The following is a 24,035-nucleotide window of genomic DNA, read 5'->3' as shown; positions in this document are numbered from 1 at the left end:
TGATCTGACAACAACTCATTCCCCATCAGCTCATTCAAGCTACCAAACCACAGCCAATGAAAATTTGAGGGAGGAGTCGTCAGAAAAAGCTGAATACTATTGGCTGCTTGTGTGCTGATGACATCACTGACAGCGTTTCAGGCTTTGGAGAAAGCATTTAAAAAAATTATATCATGTTCTCTATTCTTTTTTTTCTGTCTTTCTCTCTCGTATCTCTTTTTCATTGACAATGTAATTCATATTCTGCATTGTAAACAAATATTGTTACAAACTTGTCAACAGTTTTTTTTTGCAAAAAAAAATTAAAATAAAAAATAAGCATTAAAAACATTGTCAAATCAGCTGATTCATCAGCGCATTAATCACTCACCTGCAAGGTTCCAGTGGAAAGATACACAGAGGGTTTTTAATTTTTGTAATTTTATTACTCTTTGAAATAAAACTAACATATTTATAACACCCTGCCGTTTTCTAACTATCAGTGTATTTTTTTCTGACATTGTTATTTATTTTTTTATTACAAAACAGTGAAGAACTAAGCAATTCTGCCTTAAATTACCATATTGGTCAAAATCACTGCATGCATGTCTGATACTTTTCGCTGTGACTTTAAATATGTGTGCATTTTCTTGCCTAGCAACTTCCTGCTAACATAAACAAAACTTTCTGATGGCAAAAACATCAATTTACTTCAGATATCTTTCAAAACAGCATATTCTGTGCTGTGAAATAGCTTCTGTTTGAAAGTGAAAATGAAAGCCAAGACATTTAAGTGTTTTAGTATCTTAACTACATATTTATAGGCTGTATTACCAAAAAAATATTATATTTTTAGGGTAATGGTGTCATTAAATGTGATGCCAGACATTCAAAGCTTAATTTTAATATCTCAATAATAGCTTTGAATGTAAATATGTTGTGACAATATGGCGTTTTATATGAGAATGATCAGAATGAGCAGTATGGTAATTCTAATAGTTACACAATTCTAGTTCCACTGTTAATATAGCCTACTCTCATGTCTGTGCTAACGCAGAATAAAGCGAGTGCACCGATGCCCATTCTGACCAATCACAGATGTTTCTGCTGAGCTCCTGAACACACAGGCATTCAGCTCATGCTGATATGCTTTCTCATTGGCTGCAGCTTGTCACTACATCTGACCACACGTGGGGTTGAGTCGGCCGACTGCTCTGGAATATTTAGCATGCTGAATGTTGGATTTCTGTCTGCGAGGTGTCGGCGACGCGTCAGCGAGCCTCGTTGATGCGTTGTTCAGTAGTTCACACAGAAAGAGCGGCGAGCGCCGAGCACTCGCAGATTTCTTCCTGATCACAGCCCGATCTGTCGGCGAGCTCGTTAACTTCCAAATCGGGCTCAAATCAGGCTTAAAATCTTCTAGTGTGAACTAGGCATTACCCGCCATCAGTTGGCTTCTCCACACTGTAAACAAATCAGTAGTCCTTTCCTTTTACTTTTTCTTGTTCACTCAACTTTTGAAAACATCAGCTGCACTGACCTAAAAATATTTGTCAGTAATACAAAAAACATTTAGCTGGGTTAACATAAGATTATAAGTTTTCTGGAGATGTGAACTACTCTGTAACAAAACTTTTTAAGCAGTGCCATCTGAAAGTTTTTAGTCTGCAGAACTGGAATGCATTGAATTGAGTGAAAAAAAATAATAAATTCCACATTTCCTATCGTTTTTTCTCATGTACGCAACACTTTTTTCACCTTTAATTGATAGGACAGTAGAGAGTATAGACAGGAAAGCGTGGACAGAGGAGAGAGTTGAAGGATTGGCATAGGACCTCTAGGTGGGAATCGAGCTCAGGTCTAAATGAACACCTGCGTGCCATGTATCGACACACTAACCACTCAACGTGTACTCTACTTTTAAACATCGGTTGCACTGACCTAAAATGTTTGAAGTTGAGGGGAAAAAAACCCTTTCGAAATTGGTACTAAGAAATAATACAATATCAGAACAAACAAACAAACATAGTTTAACTAAAAAACGGGAAGGCCTGCTTCACATGTGAAGCATTACAAAGCATGTTTCCCTGTTCATCCTGCCATGTTTTGATTATTGTCTTGTTTACATTTATTGTTCTTTTACCTCCTGTCCTGTTTCTAATTCTGAGTCTACTAAATGTTTTGTTTTGCATTTGTCTCTGTTTTAGTTTTTTTTTTTTTCAATTGAACTATGTTTGTTTGTTTTTTTGTTCACTCGACTTCTGACATTCCAGTTCTGCAGACAATAAAATCTTGGCACAACAATTTTTGTTACAGAAAACTAATAATCTTATGTTAACCCAACTGAATATGTTTTGTATAACTGACAAAAATTTTTAATTCAGTGCAGCTTATGCTGTCAAAGGTTGAGTGAACAACAAAAAGCGAAAGGAAACACGGGTTATGTTTTTTGTTGTTATACTGACTTAAAATTTTTATAGTGCAAGGAGCCACCACTGACAAACCCTTGCTCTAACTCTTGATACATGCTTTATTTACGTAAAAAGAAAAAAGTGCTGCTGTGTTTGCGTGCTCTGTGTTTGTTTGGGGTAATTAGTCTGTTTTAACTAAAAAATGTGTATAATAAACACAAAGGAAAAGCTGATTGGTTTGTTCTTGTCACATTATGTGCAGTGCACAAGTGGCATTCTGAAAAGTTGAGATGTTCTCAACTCGTTGCCTGGAAAAAAAAGAGAGCATCACTTTCTATTGGCACTTGCTTACCTCGCATCTGCATTTGCAATAAATGCAAAAAATGCCATATGTTCACAGCCCCTATTTTTCAGATAAACACACAGTTGTTCCAGTCAGGTTTTCACTGCATTACAGTTTCATGTCACTATGCTGAATGATTTCAGTCATTTCACAGTTTAAAAACTGTCAAAAACCCTAATCAAAACAAAACAGAAGGTTTTGGATGAGATGTGTAAGAAACTAGTCCTATACACAGGAGCACTTTGAGGTCAAAGTCTGACAAATGTCTTGAAATACAACATTTTTAACAGTGTCTTTAGAAGGGGTAACCATAGGTGTCAGGGGAATAATTGAGCCCGTAAATTATTAGAAAATACACCCCGGTTATTCCTGGTATAGACCATTTTGATGGATGTAAACAATAACAATGGTCCCGACATATTTCCTATTTTACGTTTCTTATTTCCATAGCTTCCGACAATCCAAAAAACATATTGATAAATAATGTTATGAGAGCTGTTTTAACGTCAAGTTTTGATTGAATAGTCTCTTGTTAAAGTTATGAAATAGTTTAATAACAAGCAGGAAATGTTCATGAGCCAGTGACATGACCACATTGGAATGGTTTATACTCCTAATAATATGGTATATTCATATTATTGTTGTCAATTAATTCTCACATAAAATTTTTTTCACTTTTATAATAACCAGCATTTTACAGAAGCAGTATTTTCATGATAAAGTTTGAGGGGAAATACTGCTTAAATTTAAGTAATGTTAACTTTGCGCTCATAAGTTTTGATTAAATACATCATTTCTGATTGGACAGTCGCATAACTCAAATGATGCTTAAATCTAATCCAAAACGAAAGACTTCTTGCCCGTGTTTTGCTTGTCAGAGATAGTGAAAAGGCAGCTTTTGCAGTAAAATGCACCTGTTCCGAACTTCTTTTCTGTTTCAAAACCTAGTGAGCTCTACATAGGCAGCTTTTTTTAAGGCACCATAGGCACACTTCTGCCTTCTATGATATGTTCCTCCCGTTCAGATTCTAAGGCAGCACTGCATGTATGGAGAAAACAATCCCAGAATGCACTGCAACATGACTCAGTCTAATAATTTCATGGTAGGCAATGCAAGAAATATCAATAAATACTTGTGTATTAATCTAAAAGTTGAATCTGATTTAACACAGACTCTATAACCCACTTTTTGTGTGAGCTACGTATCAGTATCGCATTATCTTAGTCTTTTATGAGGTTTTGTTTCAGTTAATGTAGGCAGTAAATAGCAAGGCAGTTCACTAGGTTTTGAAACAGAGCCTACAAAATCCCCAGTAATCCTGACTGCATTTACAACAAGATCAAACTCGGTGTCATGCAGTGGATGAGCACTCATTAGCAGCACCTACTTATAAAATGTAATGTACTGTAAAACCTGATCAAAGAGCCAAACGACTCTTAATAATTGCACACTGACTGACTGCAGGTAGATCGAGATGGTTGGCATTGGAAATGTTTCACTATACCTACTTGAAACTGATTTGGTCAAATGTTCCCTGTTTTGCAGTAAGGGCTGATGGGATACATCTGTGAACACGAGAGGTTTCAGAGCTACTTGTTCTCTATAAGTGTCTGCACTTTGCACACCAGGTCTCGAGACAGAGTCAGGATCTGCTTGATATTGTGATGCTCAGCCATTTCTGGAATAAAAAAAACAGGACATAATTATTCAAATCAACCGCCCAGTGAACTGAATAAACCAGAAATACAGTATGTATAGAAAAATCATCATATCCCTTTAAAATAATTACTTTACTTGTCATACACATATAGCCTAAGATCAAATCACAAACTTCAAATAACTTTTCCAGCATTTGAAGTGTTTTTGTAGCCTTCTCCTAACCTAAATCTTCTAAATCTTTATCTAACAGCAGGGTGTAATGTGAATAAAGGTATAGATTTTCAGAGTATATAAGGATTTTCCATATTTAAACTGTAATTAAACCCCACTCATAATAAAAATAATATTACATCACTACAATCTTCATCAAATGTATATATATATATATATATATATATATATATATATATATATATATATATATATATATATATATATATATATATATATATATAAAATGATTAATTTTAATATTTTAAAAAGTCATTTGCATCGAAGACTTTGAGTACAACACAGGCACTTAACACACAAATACACTTCATTAAACATGTGCACATAGACATCACCTATATGCAATAAAATATCAGGTTAACTATCAGGCTAGATAAGCTGAGGACAAAAAAGGAGTAAGAAGAGAAATTTTTAGATGAATATAAAAATATATATAGATATTAATATAAAAATATAGATAATAACAAAAGTGTGTCCTGGCTTTATTTATAATGTACGTGGTCGTGACAAGCAAATGTGAAAGAGGAAAAAGTCATACGCGCACATTATAGGACTACACAATATCATTATATTGCATAAACAGTAGACTAGGTAGGTCTACAATTACGACTCTGAATGACTTCCAGAATAAACAGTTACTGCTCCTTCTTGTGCACATTGATGAACCATCAATCAGGTCATCTGCTTTGATGACAATGAACCTCACTGAGACCCTCCAACCACCCTCCAAAATTTTTTTATGCAAATTACAGGGGTTCCCGCACTGAACTCAAAAAATACCGAAATCCATATTTATATGGAAGAATCATCCCTGAACTATGTAAATAATAACTTATATATTTGATTGTGACGTTATCTGATATAATTTTAAGCTGATTGTAATGCAATAATGATAACCTTTTGTAAAGCTGCTTTGAAACAATAACTATTGTAAAAATGCTATACAAATAAACTTGAATTGAATTTGTAACAACATGTTTAAAGTTCATGAGAACTGAAAGTTCCTGCAGACTTTTATCCCAGTATTATTATGCATTTCCAACTGAAACAGAAAATTGAGTAGAAGGTGGGGTTTTATTTTGGCATTCCAACTTCATCAAACAAACATCACTTTCTAATTCATTTTAATTTGAATACATTAATTTCATCAATTGCAACTGCTGTTGTACTATTCAGTTTACCGCAGTTGCTTTTAATTATTTGTTTTTGCAAATAAACTCGTAAAATTCTAATTAGAAAATTACTTTAATCCAAAAAACCTCCCTGAAAGTACAAAATATTATTGGATGATGTTGAAAAGCAAACCCATTGGAACACAAGGGCAGTACAGTTCTTACCACACTATTGCACAAGTGCAGTAAAGACAAGAGTTTTCTTGTTTTTATTCCAGTTTACTGCAGCTTATACTGCTGTTGAACTTTATTGTACTGTACTTGAACAGAGAGTATACTTCATTGTATTGCAATTGTAGTTCATTTAACTGCTGTTACACTTCTATAAACTGCTGTTGGACTGTTGTTGTACTGCAGATTTACTTCAGTTTACTGCAGTTATTTTTTATAAGGGACATGCCTGGAACTTTCTAGTGTACATACACTTGATTAAAATATGCAGGACACCGACCCTCCGGAACTGAATTTGGGCACCCCTGTTCTAAACACTGGAGGGTGTATGAAAATTGTGTAGTTAAAGTATATGATTAGTTACAGGTAGATAAAAAGTCAGACAAACCTTTTGGCCACTTTTAGTGTGTTGACTTGACTGAGAACATACTTCTCATGCTGAGAACTATTTATATGATTATTGGTTTCCTGTTTTATTCGATTTTTTTGCTTAATCACATTTTTTTTGCTCACATTGGCAAAAAAAGTGGACAATAGATGGATTGGCATGAGTTTGAAAGTGAGCTTGTTGGTTCTTTAAAGCAAATGTACACCTTAGAAAGAGTTTCAAATCAGTTTGTCCCAACACCCTATTTTCCCCAAAACGATGTATGTTAAACAAAGGCATATAAAGAAATATTTACCATTAAAAAACTTGATGATGTCGGTGAAGTCCATATTGTTCTCCAGGATGATGTCTCTGTAGATCTCCACCAACGAAAGAGCAATAAAGAGCACGAAATGGCTGGAGGAAACGCACTTAGCAGCCCAGATGGTCTCCCAAACAGCGAACACATCATCATACACCAACTCTGAGGAGTCCAAACACAGATGTTAAGGCAAAGAAGCCACCTACTTATGAGGAGTTATACATAATAAACATGACAGGAATTATACAAATCCTATACTTATCACTGTATATTATGAACAGCAGGGGGAGCTGTCATTTCTAACAAGCGTTTTATAAGCTTGGCCATGGGCAGAACCTCATTATTTTGTTTTTTATTACAATATATTCAGCCTTTAATGTGTGCAGAGCCTTGTGTTGGCCTAATATTAAAGTAATCTGATTTAAATGAGTCACAATCGATGAGGCCATTTCAATTGCTAGTTAGGAGACTGAACATTCATTATAAATCATCAGCAGAATATTACTTTATCTTACAAACTTAACACATTTATACAAGTAATTTGTTTAGATTAACTGCATGCTAATTTGTAAACTATCAGTTTCTTTATGCAAGTTTTAGCAAAATTTATCATTACCTCTTTTAAAGTCAAGAAGAAACCAGCGATAGCAGAAGTAGAAGTGAGTGTAGTCTCCATTCTGATGCATCAGCTCAAACAACTCTGCGTCTAGAATCTAATTACAAACAGAGTTTACACATTCATGCAGCAGATTTAAAGGACATGGTTTGATCACATGTGATAGAAAGATTGTAACCTGGATCAGAGATCTCATGTTGGCGAAATGAGTGTCCATCGCTCCTCCATGAGGAAAATTCTGATTCATCCTTTTCATTAGTTCAGTGAAACAACTGAAAGCCATGGCCTCTGAAAGATTCAATAGGAACTGATATGAGAAAAGCAAATATGTAATAAAGCTTCTTTATATAAAGAATGAATAAAGCGCAGACTCACCGTCATCTAGAATAACTAGCAGGGGAGCGAGGAGGTCACACATGCCCTGGACATATCCAATTTCAAGGTGCTGCCAAACATAACTGCAGAAAGAGTCGGTCAATAGAGGGATATTTGAGCTGCAGCATAACACCATCTGTACTGAGAGCTTTTTATTGTTCGCCATCCAGTTTCTAAGGATTTCTGAGTTATTGCTAAGATGGTTTCTGTTTTTTTTTTTCAATGATTGTTTAACAGAATTTACTAAATCAAATAGTCTTCTGACCCCTAGTCATTTGTGAATGTTTGTTATACCATTTGCCAGATGAAGTAAATTACAATAAATCAAATTAGGAAACAAAAAAAAATAACTTATTTTTACAACATGTCTGTTCAGTTCAATAAACTGATTTTTTCGTTACAAATGGCAGAAATAAAAAATCCATTCTAAATCACCTGTGTGAAAAATAAAATTAAAATAGATGGTCATTTGAAATGCAATATTAAAGTGAACAAAGACATCATCACTATAATATAATGTACAGTATTTACAATAATTTGACAGCAGGATTCAATGTTGCTAAAGATTTTTTTTTATTATTAATAATTTTGTTAAATATAAAATTATATATTTTATTCACAGAATAAGCATTTAGAATAATGCAGGAACATGCATTACAGTTTATTTTTACAGACACTAGGACAAATTTCTCAATACTTAGGTCACTTTTTCAAAACTCTTCACACAGTGAGCACAACAGAAGTCTATGTGGGCTAAACTGAGGATCAATTATCATTGTTTTGGCACAAAATGCATTCAATGACTAACATCTCTTAAATTTTATGAATTCTTTTCTCACTCAGACACAACAACTGACAAAAATCTTTGTTTATACAGGATGTTTTGCACATGCGTACATACTGTTTTAAAAACTGTTAAACTTATGTTCAAAACAATAACAATGCAAACAGAATAAGACAGCAAAATTCGACAGCAATATTTTATTCAAACATATTTCAAATCTAAAAATGCTGTTTAAACAGCCAGATTAGCATTACTGTTGTATCTGTATCAGTGGATGGTGTGTATACAAATTCTTGTATTTTGGAATTACTTAATGAAAATAAATAAACAACAAAAAATATTGATGAATTCTGCATCATGTCTGATTCATTCCAGTAACACATATTGCAGTTATAACAAAGTGTAATGCTACATGCTGTTTGTGGTTTTTAGGTCATTGTTTTGTGGGTGAAAAAGTGTGTTTGTCAGCTGTCAACCTTTGCTAGTGTTCTGGAAGAACGAGTTAATTTAAGACCTGAATAAAGTGTTTTGGTAGAAATGTCTGGAGAAATGTGTGCTGGAAATTCTCTTGTATTATTTACAGGAATAAAAATATATACTTAAATTCTAATAATTTTCCAATTTTTTTGTTAAAGGCCACCTATGATTAAAATTAACTTTTGTAAGCTGTTTGGACAGAACTGTCTGTATGTACAGTGTGTGCACTACTGGATATATGTGTGTGTGTGTGTGTGTGTCATCCTGGAGTGATATAAACCCAACAAGTCTTTTTTTTTTTTTTTTAATTCCTGATGTTAAAATAGGACCCAAATCCCAGTAATTTTGAGGCCCATCGCAACGTGACGTAAAGTTATGTTTTATACATTTAAAAGGTTTTTTAAAACAGAGCACGTTTGTAAGACAGTAAACCCGATTATGTCATTCTTAACCGCTATAATCACCACAGCCGCATGGTGTCAGTAAAAGTGTGTATGTGTGTGGCTCATCATTTCAAAATGGCTTGAATAAACTCCACCACAAATACATAAACTTACTTTGTGTTTTTGACTAATGAGCTGTATTTCAGCTTCATCAGAGTCTACGTTATCTGACAAAATGCATAATGAGAAACAGACACACAGATGGGAACGGTAGGCGGGAAGAGGCAGCTCACTTGGATTTAAAGCCACAGGCTACAAAAGCAGCTACAATGTATTCAGACACCAAAACGGGCAGATTCTGGAGGCTATAATAAATTATCTGACGGGTATTTGGTGTTGAAACTTCACAGAAACATTCCGGAGACACCACAGGCTTATCTTACAACTTGTAAAAGGGGTAAAATAGGTGCTCTTTAAATGAATGCAGACATGATAAGCTTTCAAAAACAAAACAATTTTAATCATAACGTATTCTACTGTGACTGATACTGATAAACTAAAAATAAAACTTTACACACTAAACAATTCCAGCTTGTTTCAAACCAAACTTGGGTCAAATATGGACAAACTTATTTATTCGGTTTAAATGTATGTTAAAAAGCAGTTTGGTTGACTTATAGTCTTAAAACAACTTAGCATTTTTTTAGACTATAACATTGGCCAACATATTTACTATGGTATCCATACACATTGCACATCCATTCCTGAAAACATAGCACACATCAACTCAAGTCATATAATCTAGAGCAGGGGTTCTCAAACTCGGCCCTGGAGGTCTGATGTCCTGCAGATTTTAGCTCCAACTTGCCTCAACACACCTGCAAGGATGTTTCTAGAAAGCCTAGTAGTAGCTTGATTAGCTAGCCTAGGTGTGACTGGTTATGGTTGGAACTAAAATCTGCAGGACACCAGACCTCCAGAACCGAGTTTGAGAACCCCTGATCTAGATCATAGGTCTCAAACTCAATTCCTAGAGGGCCGCAGCTCTGCACAGTTTTGCTTCAAACCTTATCAAACACAGCTGATCCAACTAATCAAGGTGTCCAAGACTACTAGATACTACTAGATCAGCTGTGTTTGATTAGGGCTGGAGCAAAACTGTGCTGAGCTGCGGCCCTCCAGGAATTGAGTTTGAGACCTTTGATCTAGAGTATCATTCATATCTGAAGCTTGAACACTGAAACTCAATGTAGAAATGGTTCTGTTACCTGCACATGATGTTGCGCAGTTTCTCCAAGTTAGCAGGTGTGAAGTACCAATAATTCCGGTCACAGCGCTGAACATCTTTATCTATGCGATGCAGATTTAGAGTGTACATGTCCAAAAGCTCTTGCTGCAAATACATGGGTATCAGACCAAGAAAATTCAACTTGATTCACATAACATCTATATTAATACCAAAATATATCTCTGAAACCGGTGCTTACTGAATAAGTGGTCCCTATAGAGGAAACCGGAGAGGAAGCTTCAATCTTCTCTGTGTTTACAGCCAGTGAATCTAGTTGTGGGCAGAGACTTTCCATCTCTGGCTTCTCAGGGTTCACTTCCTCAGAGCTAAGCTTTCCATGAGCTTCCTCTAGTCGGAGCTCCAATGCCGGAATAGTTGCTTGCTCAGTTGTTCTTCTATTGGGCGAACTTTTCCTTTCCCACACTTTAGCCGTAGGAATCTCTTCCATCTCGATGGCAGAGGGAGACTCGTCTGATTCGGTTTCATCTTGGGCTTCACTCATTTTTCTATTGCTAAAAGCTTCATGCACCAATGGGACTGTCTCCTCAACCACAGGAGCTTTCCTTTGCATATCTGCTTTTCTTTTTCCTGTCAGACCAGCTTCATCGGCTAAATCACTGGTCTTCTCATCAATTGGTTTCAACACTCTAACATTGTTCTCCTCATCCATCCATGTCTTAGAGTCATAATCTTTGCTTGTTTCATTGGTTTTTGTTGCTTCTTTCTCTGTATCCTCTGAAACAGACACTTGAATGTCAGCTTCAACCTTCTGCTCGAGTGCATCTGATACCTTAAGATCTTTTGCTATCAAAGGTTGCTCTTGGATTGCTGTAATATCTTTAATTCCCTTGTGGGGCCTTTCGATGTCCGCTCTTACTCGAGTCTCATTCATCTTCCGCTCTAGAGGAGTCGATTCCATGACCTCTGTTGCTTTGGGAATATCTGGCTCAGTATGCCGTGTCAGTGCTTCATTTTCCGATGTCAAACGTCTCTCCAGAGATTCGCCCACTTCCATTTTGGTCACCTGGCTGTGAGCTGCTGTAGAAGCCACAAAGGCATCTCGGGCTGTTTTTGAAATATCCATCTTGACTTCAGAGTCCTCAGTGGCCTTTTTGCTTTCCTGTGTAACCACTTCATCTAATAACACTTTGTTAACCTCAGTTTTATTATCTTCTCTTACCCCCTGTTTCATCACCATTTTGGTCTCACGTTCCTCAGTCTCCTTACCTTCCTCTCCGCAGCATGCAGCCTTTTCCTTTGATGCTGTTAGTTGCGGTTGACTTTTAAGGTTTGGCTCATGTATTCCGCTGTCCTCTGTACTCAAGGAGTCCGACTGACCAGAGGTGACGGAGAAGTTTCTGGAAGAGGGGTGGCCGGAGTCTGGAGAGCTGGTGCCATTTTGAGGGGTTCCGTTTGAGATTTTGCAAACCTGTTTGCCATCATCGTTCTTGGGCTCAGACTCGATTTGCTCGACCTCTTCAACAGACTCAAACACCTGGAGAAACAAACCAAAGGGAAGCAAGCTACTCCAGGGAAAGGGCTTTTGGGAAGTGATGAACTATCAGGAAAGAGTGTGAGGGTGAGGAACATCAGTCAAAGAGGAGCTCCTTTGTTATCACATGCAATTTGAAACAAAAAAAAAATCAAAATGTTCAGTGCCCCTATTATGCTATTAGGTTGCCATTTTCACTTTAAAGGTTTATTACTATCTTCTTATAAAGTTGTGACGTAGGGAATATTGTTTCCAGGTCCAAACCCCAAAATGGAGATGTTCAGATATTTCACCGGACTTTGCACCACTGAATGCTTTGTTTCTTTATGTGACTCGATTTTGACTGGGAGACAGCAGCTCTAAAAATTAAGGGATGACTAGTCAATCTGACTATTCCAATTTACTCGTCAAATGGGACATAAGTAATAAAAGGAGTACTAGTTAACCTTGTTTTCATCATTAAATAAAAAGCCTTATTTGGGATGTAAGTTGGCAGTCTTTTGAAGATTTTCATGCTTAAGTCAGAAAAAGTTATAAGCAGAACATACTGTATGTTAAGCTTATCTAAAGTTAATAAAGTAAATAATATCTATGCATTGTGTACCATCAAAGACTACAGAATCCGCAAGACATGTATAGTTTTGAATGGGGAAAAGTGTAAGGATCAACATGGCGAATGAAGCCCCACCTACTAATACAGGAGCCAATCATTGATTGTTATAGACTGACGATTCTCTGTGGGAGAAGCTCAGAACAGACGCGTGCTTTTACAACAGTTTATGTGGTCATTTGATGTTTCCCCATTCAGACAGAACACCCGAGCATACTTCCTAAGAGGCATTTCAAAGATGGCCCCAGAGTAAGGCAAGGTTATTACTGGTGCCACCTACTGGCAAAGAATGATTAGCATTTTCATTCATCCTGCCAACTGTTTTCTGCATTGTATTATATGTAGCATAAGTTCAAAAAGTCAATCCATTATGTTTTTATTCCACATTTTAAAATGACACACTCGAATTTAAATGAAAAATTTCTCAAGTAAGCAAATATATTTAGCCCCTTTGTGTGGATCCTGATTATGCAAGCTGAATTTATAATAATTTAAAGTGTGAAATAATTTTAACAGTTTTTAATGCTTCATGACATGTTGTATTTACTAATTGACAGACATATTTTTAAATTGATATACGAATTTTAGGTTGATATTTAGAGAGAGATTAAACAAACACTGTTCATAAAAATGATAATTTTTACAAATTTATTTAAATGGGAATAAAAATATAAAAAAGAAGCAGACCCACACTTCAACACCCAAATGTTCAAACCAAATTTACATCCTTGTATGAATCCATTGGCAAAAATGACTTTGATTTTCTCAATAATCTCCATTTCATAATACCTCATTTGTCAAGGATTCTCAAACAATTTGTTCAAAGATTTCTTCTTTCTAAAATCGTTCTTTGCCCAATCTCTTGTGTGTGATCCACCACTTATAGCACACTCTGAAAACAAAAGGTCCATTAGCATATCTGAATGCCAGCTCTGGAGGTTTCCTCAGTCCTCAGAGATTTTACACACAGTAACAAAAGCATTGATTTTACCATATCAATCCAAGCAGAGACCACTGGAAGAACTTAATGATTAACTTGAAGCTCAGTAGCAAAAATGAGAAGGGTGTTTCTCATTGATACGTTTAGAGAATAATAATGAATCACACACATTTCTGTTGAGCATATGAACACAATGCCTGATAAGATGTGTTTAGTCACTGAAAATGCCCAAATTTTTTAAATGCACACCCACTTAGTGACTGAATTTTACACTCTTGTGATAAACAAAGCGCAGATACAAAGTATTACGAGTAAGAGGTTTGTTTTGCAGCTTTAGTGACTATAATGGGAGTTTTTGTGCATTAGTTGAGCTTGAATAAATGTTCTCTCTCCACAATAGTTTTAACCTTGATGCGATATTGACAGCACGAACCAGCTAAAGCATAAGGAGCAAAGTAGGCATTGTTCTAGGGCAGCCATTGAAGACTATAGGCTAGCATTATGCAAATTTGTTACAGATTTACACAGGAATTGTGGACAACCTGCAGACATTAGGTCTTATTCACTAATAACTGGGTATGTTTTTTTTGTATTTATATGCACATTTGAACTTCTCACAAAAACAACACAGGCTCCTTGTGAAAATGTACTCCCTCTATACATTTCTGGAGAGCGTGAATTATGTAGCCAGAGCTATGTATGACTGCATTTGGTCTTTAAAGTGAACGTTATGGGGCGATTTGACTTTGCCGACTGCTTTTGTTTCTTTTCGCGATACCTCTGTACAGACAGCTTTTCTGCTGTTACCAGTTTGCCCAGTGTCTTACTGCATACGTTGCTGGACATGAGATGCAGAGCGAAGTTGACTGCAACATACATGCACAGTCTGTAAAATTTGAGTCTGACAAAGAACGGTTCCAGTAAGCAGATAAAACAAAACGGCAAAAAATAAAATAAACAAGCAAATGACAGTGAAAACATGGTAAGAACTGAAAACGTGTTGAAAATCAGGTGGCCGTGAGGGCTTATTCTGGATTGCTTTGAGGAAACTGTTGGTCGGTTTAGTTGGCGGTGTGTGGGTCAATCTGTGCTTTTGAAAACACTATTGGTTGGGTATAGGGAAGGGGGTGGGTGAGGGCTTATTGGTCAGTCAGTCAATCGACAGCAGCTGCTGATGGATTTAAGCGAGAACAGGAGATGTGAATGGCACTAACGAGAGAAATTTGAGATCTAAAAAAAAGTACACAACTACCTCTGGTGGAGTCGCAAAAAACAAAAACTGCAAAAAAAAAAATTGCTCCTGGGACGCATTTCACACTCTACAGAAATGTATACAGCAGTACATATCCATAATGAGCCTAAGTTGTAATGAAGATTTTCTATTCTCTAAAAATGTGCAATGAACATGTCAAGCTATATAACCATCTAGAGATGTATAGATATGTATTTTGAGGAAAAAGGGCTACAACTGGTGGTGTATTTTGAGAAGAAAGGTGACAACTGGGGCTGTCTGTAGAATGGGTGTTCTGCTGAGGAATGTGTGAGGTCACTATTGTTTGGAGCTGCTGGAGAATGAGTTTATGTGTAAAACATTGATAGTATATGTAAAACACACATATGAAGTTTGTAGTTTGTGAGTTAATAAATAAATTCAGTAGTGATGGGGCGAAGACTAGAGGGGCAGTAAGTGGGAATTGTAGAATCCGCAGATGCAGAACCGCTGTGGGTCAGTCATCCTTTTCAGTAAAAGGTTCACATCTATGGAATGCCATGCCTGTTCATTTAAAGTTACAATCAGAACTCCCAGTTTTTTCTGTAAAGCTGAAAGAATGGTTGAAATCTTTACAGCAATGTGAACATTAAGCATTACTCTTTCAGGTTGGTCCCATTTACATTTCTCTTATCCATATGGACTTGCATCTTATGTTTATGGCTCTGTAAATATTGTACATGTTTGCTGTATTGTGTTTTATTCTTGCCGGTTTTCTTTATTATTATTATTATTATTATTATTATTCTTTTTTATAAATGTAAAGCCTAACCAGGGACGAGGGCTGCAAATTAGCTTTATGCTATATGCCCTATGTACACAACATCGGTTATCTTTGTATAACAATGTCAAGTGTATTGTCCCTGTAAAATAAACAAGCAAATAAAAAAAATGAAGAGTGAGTGACATAATCTAAAATTAGTGTACTATCATGGCAATGTATGTAAACACTCAGAAGAGATTGAATCTATGGAGAGATAACTTTGGTTGTGAAAACAGCATTGTAGGGGACAGGGTGCAAAATAACATGAGCACCTAAATATATACTAAACCTCTCAGTAAAGAGAAAACATCCTAAAAAGGTTGGAGTTAAAACAAGACGACCTACAGGTGGGGAGGAGAGAAAACTGTATAAAAATTGTGAAGAAGACAGACACTTTGGATTGTCCTGGGGTAAAAGTAGAGATGGGTCTGCTTATGGAGGTCTCTGCTTGTTTGGAAAATATTCCGATAAAGTATATTCTTCTGATATTCATAACCTCCAGACTAAGGTCTAATTCAGTTAGATATGAAACACGCTTTCAGTTCTGAAAACATGAGGTAAAACTCGCTGCATTTGTTTTGATTTTAGAAAAGACTTTTCAAAAGAGTAGATTGCTTTACATTTTATGATGCTAGCCTAAGCATCCACTGTCCTTTTTCCAGTTGCAGGAATGCAAAATGCGAGGCACAGCAGGAAAGTGCAAGACACGAGGAACATAAACAGTGCAAAACACTTGATGCCAATAGAAAACCATTTAAAAAAAAATAGAACACATTCGATGTGATAGGAGCCTGAACAGCCATTCATCACTCTTAGAAAACACAAGTGTCATGTCTCCAAACACAAGCTGAGACACAATAATCATCCTTTATATGAGGTTATTGTTGAGCAGGTATTACTATTGAGTATGTTCTATATATTTTTTTATACATTTATATATATTTTTAGGGATGCTCCGATTAGGATTTTTGCAGTCAATACTGAGTACCAATACCTGGTCATGGTGATCGGCTGATACAGAGTACCTATTCTGATGCTTTAAGTTTTATGATACGTAAGCGGAGCTCTCTCCTTAGCTAAGAGAATAAATGAATGTTACACATTATCTCTTAAACATGTCTCTTATAACCATTTGCATGTGAACATGATAAAAGTAGGATATTCGGGAGGCTTGTGGAGCTTCTGGAAGAGGTCAAAGGGATGGATGGGACACTAGAGAGGGGCAATAGCTCTGTTTGTGTCACAGCAGCGCAAAACACTGGATATACAATGTTTGTGAAAAAGAGACCATCACTCTCGCAAGTCACGTATAAACAGTTTATGCATATCTGTATCTATATACAGTTGAAGTCAGAATCATTAGCCCCCTTTGATTTTTTTTCTTTTCTAAATATTTCCCAAATGATGTTTAACAGAGCAAGAAAATTATCACAGTATGTCTGATAACATTTTTTCTTCTGGACAAAGTCTTTATTGTTTTTATTTTTTTTTAAAACATTAAGGACAAAATTATTAGCCCCTTTAGGATTTTTTTTTTTCAATAGTCTACAGAACAACCATCGTTATACAATAATTTCCTAATTACCCTAACCTGCCTAGTTAACCAAATTAACCTAGTTAAGCCTTTAAATGTCACTTTAAGCTGTAAAGCAAGTGTCTTGAAAAATTTCTAGTCAAATATTATTTACTGTCATCATGGCAAAGATAAAATAAATCAGTTATTAGAAATGAGTTATTAAAACTACGTTTAGAAATGTGTTGAAAAAAATCTGCTCTCCATTAAACAGAATTTGGGGAAAAAATAAACAGGGGAGCGAATAATTCAGGGGGGGGGGGGTGTATATTTTAGCTGTTGTGACATGAGCACAGTGATTCCTCACACCTCCACAAATCATTTACCTCCTCATGTTTTGTATCTGCTGTATGTAGAAACCAGGTGCACACGTATTTCTGCTCTGCTTATAAAACAAAAGGCTGTGCTTGGTTCATGAGATCGGCACGATCAGCAAGTACCGATCGAGTTTGATTATTGGCCGATACAGATCTCCGGCCGATTGATTGGAGCATGCCTAATATTTTTATACTGTATTTACTTTTCATTCACACTGTGATATGCATATTTAATTATATGTAGGGTTCTTTTTACATGTTTATAAGGCACCGGTGGCAAACTTTGGAATACATTTTAGTATTTAAGTTTTGATGAATCATGATTTATTCGTGAAAACGTCCGTGTGCACACTTCATGCATAAATTTGCATGCGCTTGGTTCATGAATGAGAACCAATATATTGATTTGTTATTTGAGAATTACCTCTTATATTCACAAACATTATAGGCTGCATGAAAAGTAATATTTGAAATGGCAAAACAGGGGCACTTTAAGCAAATGCACTTTAAGTATTGGCTGTAAAATTCAGTCTGAGGTTTACCTGGGTGCTACTACTGGAGTCGCTTTGAAGCCTGGAATCTCTTTGCCTGTCAGAACTACAGCTTTGCGAGGACTGAATGACAAACACAACAAAAATCCCAAAGTAAATATGGCATAAAATCAAAAGCAAATCTCAGTCTGGAATCTAAAATCCATCGTAAATTGCAGCCAAGGTCGTTTTGATCTCGAAAAGTTCCTGCACTCACCTCATTACTGATAGTGGAGTCGCGGTGCATTATTCTCTGTGTGGTGCTGTCCATACTTGCCCCAGATGAACATTTGGCTAATGCCACAGCATGCTGTTCTTTCTCTTTCTGCTTAACAATGGCTTCGCAACCCAGCCATTCACTCATAGTCTGTTCATAGCACGCTCGCATCTGCTCATCCACCTGCAGAAAATCAGATGTTTTAGAGACGGCAGCATGCAGAAAGAAGCGATTATCTTACAACGAACGCCGGAAGATAACAAAAAGGAAAGCTTTGATTCACAAACCATCTGAAATCCAATTAACCCTGCTTTGGAAAGAAGCGGACTGAAAAATTAAACGCTTGTCACATTTGTCAGAACTAAGATAAGGCAAGTAATTGGATGTTGTGTTGGCTGGCATATTTCAGGGTAATCAATTGGAAGTTTGTAGAGAGCAAGAACTTCAAAAGATAGTTCACCCCAAACTGTAAACCCTGTCATCATTTATTCACTATTTACTTGGTTTTAAACCTGTTTGAAATTCTTCTGTTCTGTTGAACACAAAAGAAGATATTTTGAAGAAAGCTGGGACCCTGTAACCATTGACTTCCCTAGTAAGTGTTTTTCTACTATAAAAAAAGGAAATTGGTTAGAGCCTGTACAGGTTTTCATCTCTCTTCAAGATATCTCTTCAATGTTCAACAGAATAAAAGAAACCCATAAAGGTTTGGGACCACTTAAGGTGGGTGAATAGTGAGTAAGTTTTCTTTTTTGGTCAAACTTTACTTTTAACATGGCCAAAATATTAAAATCAGTACAAATGCACAGATGTGTTCTGGCTAACTTGCCTACATCAGGGTGTCAATTGGAGTTTACACAATCAATATGTCACGATTACCTAATTAGATCTTCGAACAGTAAATAAAAATACAATATAAACCCAACAATTTCAAAATAATAAAATCACAACATGGAAGCAATACTGCATAAATCTAAAATTCAAAATATGCAATTTTTTGTTTAACTTTTGAATTCTTAACTATATTATACTATATAGTACATACTAGTAATGCGCTACTGTAACATTACTTTTGACAGTAACTAATACTGTAACACATTACTTTTTAAATATATGAATAATAATAATAATAATACTAATAATAATTCCTTACATTTATATAGCGCTTTTCTGGACACTCAAAGCACTTTACACATTGGAGCAATCTCCTCATCCACCACCAGTGTGTGAAGCATCCACCTGGATGACGCGATGGCAGCCATATTGCGCCAGACCACACACCACACACCAGCTGATTGGTGGAGAAGAGATAGATTAATGAAGCTAACTGTGATATGGGGATGGTTAGGAGGCCATGATGGACAAAGAGTCTCTTTCCTGGGATTTTTAACAACCACAGAGTCAGGTCACAGTCTCATCTGAAAGACGGTGCTCACTGAGGAGTATAGAGTCCCTGTCACAATACTGGGGTGTTAGGACCCACACAGACCGCAGGTTGGGCACCCCCTGCTGGTCTCACTAACACTACTTGTGGCAGCAACCCAGCTTTTCCATGTGGTTTCGCATCCAGGTACTGACTGGGGCCAGCTCTGCTTAGCTTCAGTGGGTGACCATTAACTTCGTAATTAACTCCTTTACCGCTAAAATATGATCCGTTTGTCCGTTATTTGGTTAATTAATTAATTTTGGCTGCAGTCTGGCCTACATCTTCCAGTTTATAGCGGCAGCATATTGTGGGATTGATGGATGCCAACCAATTACCGTTAAGAAAATGCATCATGTACGAGGCGCCAGACTGGACAAAAGTCAAGCGAAAGCAGAGAGGCAGAATGCACTTGAGGTACACCAAGTGCATGCGTGAGAGAGACAGAGTGCGCCCGTGAGAGACCGAGTGCATGCAAGAGAGGCCAAGTGTGCACGCAAGAGAGACCCAATGAGTGTGAGGTAGACCGAGTGTGCGGGCGAGATATACCGAGAGACTATTAACGTTACTATTATTAATTACTACTACTTACACGACTATGTCTAAAATAAATAAGCGCACATTTGTTATCTGTATAACAAAAGTGATTAGTTTAATAGACACAATGACACATTTCTGTTAGAATTCAGAATCCGTTATTTAAATGTATAGTGTTGTATTGCTCAGAAAAATGCTGTGCTTTTTTTTAATATAGTTTTACATATTTTTATAGCTGTATACAACAACAACAGATAGCAATTTTTGGTGTCAAGTTTTACCAAAATAGATTTTGAATGAAAATTCAGATTGTTTGCTTTTATTTATTTCATAAAGGTTTTGTGTTTGTTGTATATTGTTGCGAGATTTCATACTCAAGCTGTGAAGGAACGTTTAAAGGTTAAATACAACTTTTATGATGCTGACTCAACTTTAGTTTTTGCTTTTGTTTCTGAATATATTATTCAGCTGCTTTATCACCTTGTGATATTTTTTTTGTGTGCTGCTGGTTTGATTAAATAGTGTTTAAAAATGACTTTTTGCATAAAGCTGTGGTCACACTAAACTTTTCTTCCCATAGACTTCCATTCATACGCGCGTGAATGCGTCAGACCGGAAATGCAAGGTTGTGCGACAAGTTTCATCATTCTCTGCGTTGAAAAGTTCATGCTTGGTGAATTCTAACCTGCAAAATTGCCTCACATGATAGTGTGAGACCAATCGAAGATCAAAACATGGATAGAAATTTTAAACATGGACCAATCGCTCGCTTTTTTCAATGTCTAATCATCTTGTTTAATTCTGCCCCTTTTTGCAGCACCATACAACAGAATTTTGCCTGCTCAAACTCTAATGTGAGTTTGAGCATGCCTAAGTCTAGTTTTGTGTTTTAGTTATTAGAATGCAAATTTATTAAAAACTGTGGAGCTGATCAACAGTGCATTTTCCATGCAGCCCTTAAGTGATATTAAGTGAAGTTATAAGGGCATTAATGGAAGCATTAAAAATGTTTTTTGGAATAGGAACTGAAAAATTACTTTTAACAGTAATGCATTACTTTTTGGTGTTGATTTCGGGTACAATAAAAGCAGTTTTACATTTTTTAAAAACAATTTTAAGGTCAAAATTATTAGCCCCTTTTTCCGATAGTCTAATGAACAAACCATCATCATACAATAACTTCCCTAATTACCCTATTCTGCCTAGTTAACCTAATTAAGCCTTTAAATGTCACTTTAAGCTGTATAGAATTGCCTTGAAAAATATAGTCAAATATAATTTACTGCCATCATGGCAAAGACAAAATAAATCAGTTATTTTAAATGAGTTATTAAAACTATTATGTTTAGAAATGTGTTGAAAAAAAAAAAACTTCCCTCTGTTAAACAGAAATTGGGGAAAAAATAAACAGGGGCGTTAATAACACACACACACACACGCACGCACGCACGCACGCACGCACGCACGCACGCACGCACGCACGCACGCACTCACACACTCTCACACTCTCACACACTCACACACTCACACACTCACACAAATGTTTTAATCATTATCTTTGATTAACTGTGTGGAGATTTTATTAGGTAATCATGTCATGTGACATATTGATTGTTTATGTGATGCATTGATTGTGTCTGTACACTGACGCACTTATCAAAGCAAGTAAGCCGTAAGGCTTCTGTGCATGTGTGCTGTTTTAATATATTTGTGTTTACACACATTATGCTAATAAAGGCTTTTTAACTTCATTCATTAATTTTATTTACGGCTTAGTCCCTTTATTAATCTGGGGTCACCACAGCGCAATGAACCACCAACTTATCCAGCATATGTTTTACGCAGCGGATGCTCTTCCAGCTGCAACCCATCTCTGGGGAACACACATACACTCTTTCTTTCACACACATACATTAAGGACAATTTTAGCTTACCCAATTCACCCGTACCGCATGTCTTTGGACTTGTGGGGGAAACCGGAGCACCTGGAGGAAACCCACGCGAATGCGGGGAGAACATACAAACACAGAAATGCCAACTGACCCAGCCGAGGCTCAAACCAGCGACCTTCTTGCTGTGAGGCAACAGCACTACCTACTGCTCTACTTTGCCTGGCTTTTAACTTTCTCAACAATATTTTGAGTACCTTGAGTTGATCATTAGCTTGCTGAATTAAAAGAATAACGCATCCAAAGAGCACAAATACAGAGCTAACCCTTTAGTTTCTTCTATATGTTTTTTGGAAGTTACTATGGTTTTATTACTTAAAGGAAAAGTTTTAATAATAAAAAACAAAACTTACGTCTTTTCTCTCTGTCTCCGACATTCCAAACTGGTAATGACCCAACAGGAAGGGCCAAACCTCTTTCCGTAAAGAAGGCTCAACTCCACCGAAATAAACTAGCCGCAGCAACTCCTTTTCTTCATAGGTCTGCCAAAAAAAGCAAGTACACAATGACTCTAAAACAAGTCAAATCCCTTAAAAGAACAAAACACAGTCTTTAAATGTATTACCATGCAAATTTGTCCACTCAATCAAATCAATATGCACTATACAGGTTTTAGTCAATTAGTCAATGGCCAATATATGCACACTAAGGATCACAACCATAAGGCTGCGTCTGTATGGATTTTATATTGATTTGCATGCTTTAGCGCCGTCACTCTGGCACTCAGGCTCTCAGCATTAGTCACCCAAACATATTGTTTATGTGATGAGAATGAGAGAACCGCGATTAGGGACAAATGAATATTAATGAGTGTCTGGCAAAGACGCTCATTTAAATGAGGCTGCTCTGGACTCCAGGCGGGTTAGTGTGTGTGTGTGTGTGTTTGTGTGCACTTACACTGCAGTCTTGAAGAAACTTCTGCCACACTTCAGTTGTGAGGCCACTATAGGCATCACTGGGCACATCTGGCTCCACAATAGTGTGATTGACCAGCCCAGACAGGTGAGTGCGAACCGTGGACAGGTGACGACAGTACGCCAGCCCTGAGAAAGCAAAATATGCTTTTGGTTGATTGAATGAGAGAGACATTTGAGTATGTGAAGGTCATCTTTGATGGAAATAAGACGGTGTTTTGAGGCTGTAAATGTCTGAGTAATAAATACGAACATCCGTAGAAAGCCCGGGAGATGATTTGGTTCTTCATATTGTCACACAGCAACTTCAGAGGGGTCCTGCAGAAGAGATGTTTTTTTTTAAAATAAATATTTAACTGCTATAATTTAATCTAGGTGTATGTTTTATACATGCATATTTACTTTTGCACAGAATATTTAATCAATTAATAGTAACACAGACATTTGAATGTGTCCTGTTTGTTATTATTTTGCACTCCTTGCCACCATGTGCCTTTAAGTGTATAAGTATTGTTTCCAATTTTTATTTTTACTTATATATTTATATTATATTAAATTAGCTGGAAACCGCAAATAAATAATGTCAAAGTTAGTAAAAACTGTGGAAATAGTGTATAAAGCAAGATTTATCTTGGACAATAAATGTTATATATATATAATCATATATAATATATAACAATGTATATATTATATATAAATAATATATTATATTAAAATTAACATATATTTACACTCTTATGTTGCCATATATAAGTAATTGTGTTAAAATTTGTGGGAATAAAATCTAATTTTTATGACAACAAAAATTGTCTGTATGTGGTGTGAAATTATGAAACAGTCTAGAACAGATTCTCAAACCATGTCAGGATATTAATCAATTTAAAAAGTTGTATAAATATATTTTATTAAAGGAATATAATT

The 24,035-nt window shown here is 36.2% G+C and overlaps 1 protein-coding gene across 3 annotated transcripts in view; it reads right to left on the bottom strand.

Annotated features, from left to right (window-relative positions):
- sgsm1a (small G protein signaling modulator 1a) overlaps positions 1–24,035 on the bottom strand; it is a 766,057-nt gene that overhangs the window by 666,838 nt on the left and 75,184 nt on the right. For 2 of the 3 annotated variants that reach the window (XM_087253342.1, XM_087253341.1), the window contains 12 exons: positions 23,368–23,432; positions 23,098–23,243; positions 22,554–22,682; positions 18,292–18,474; positions 18,087–18,158; positions 10,779–12,074; positions 10,560–10,684; positions 7,648–7,730; positions 7,451–7,560; positions 7,273–7,369; positions 6,651–6,818; positions 3,215–4,412 (listed from right to left, as the gene is read on the bottom strand). In XM_087253342.1, coding sequence (XP_087109468.1) covers positions 4,324–4,412; positions 6,651–6,818; positions 7,273–7,369; positions 7,451–7,560; positions 7,648–7,730; positions 10,560–10,684; positions 10,779–12,074; positions 18,087–18,158; positions 18,292–18,474; positions 22,554–22,682; positions 23,098–23,243; positions 23,368–23,432 — 2,563 coding nt within the window. In that variant the 3' untranslated portion in view covers positions 3,215–4,323. Of the gene's footprint in view, positions 1–3,214; positions 4,413–6,650; positions 6,819–7,272; positions 7,370–7,450; positions 7,561–7,647; positions 7,731–10,559; positions 10,685–10,778; positions 12,075–17,239; positions 18,159–18,291; positions 18,475–22,553; positions 22,683–23,097; positions 23,244–23,367; positions 23,433–24,035 lie in introns of those variants that run through there. The other variant, XR_015491053.1, reaches the window with a different exon arrangement.

The sequence above is a fragment of the Danio rerio genome, chromosome 5 (assembly GCF_052040795.2).
Source record: "Danio rerio strain M-AB ecotype USA chromosome 5, GRCz13ab, whole genome shotgun sequence".
Taxonomy (NCBI): Eukaryota; Metazoa; Chordata; class Actinopteri; order Cypriniformes; family Danionidae; genus Danio; species Danio rerio.
This window is presented reverse-complemented; position numbering and strand designations above follow the sequence as displayed.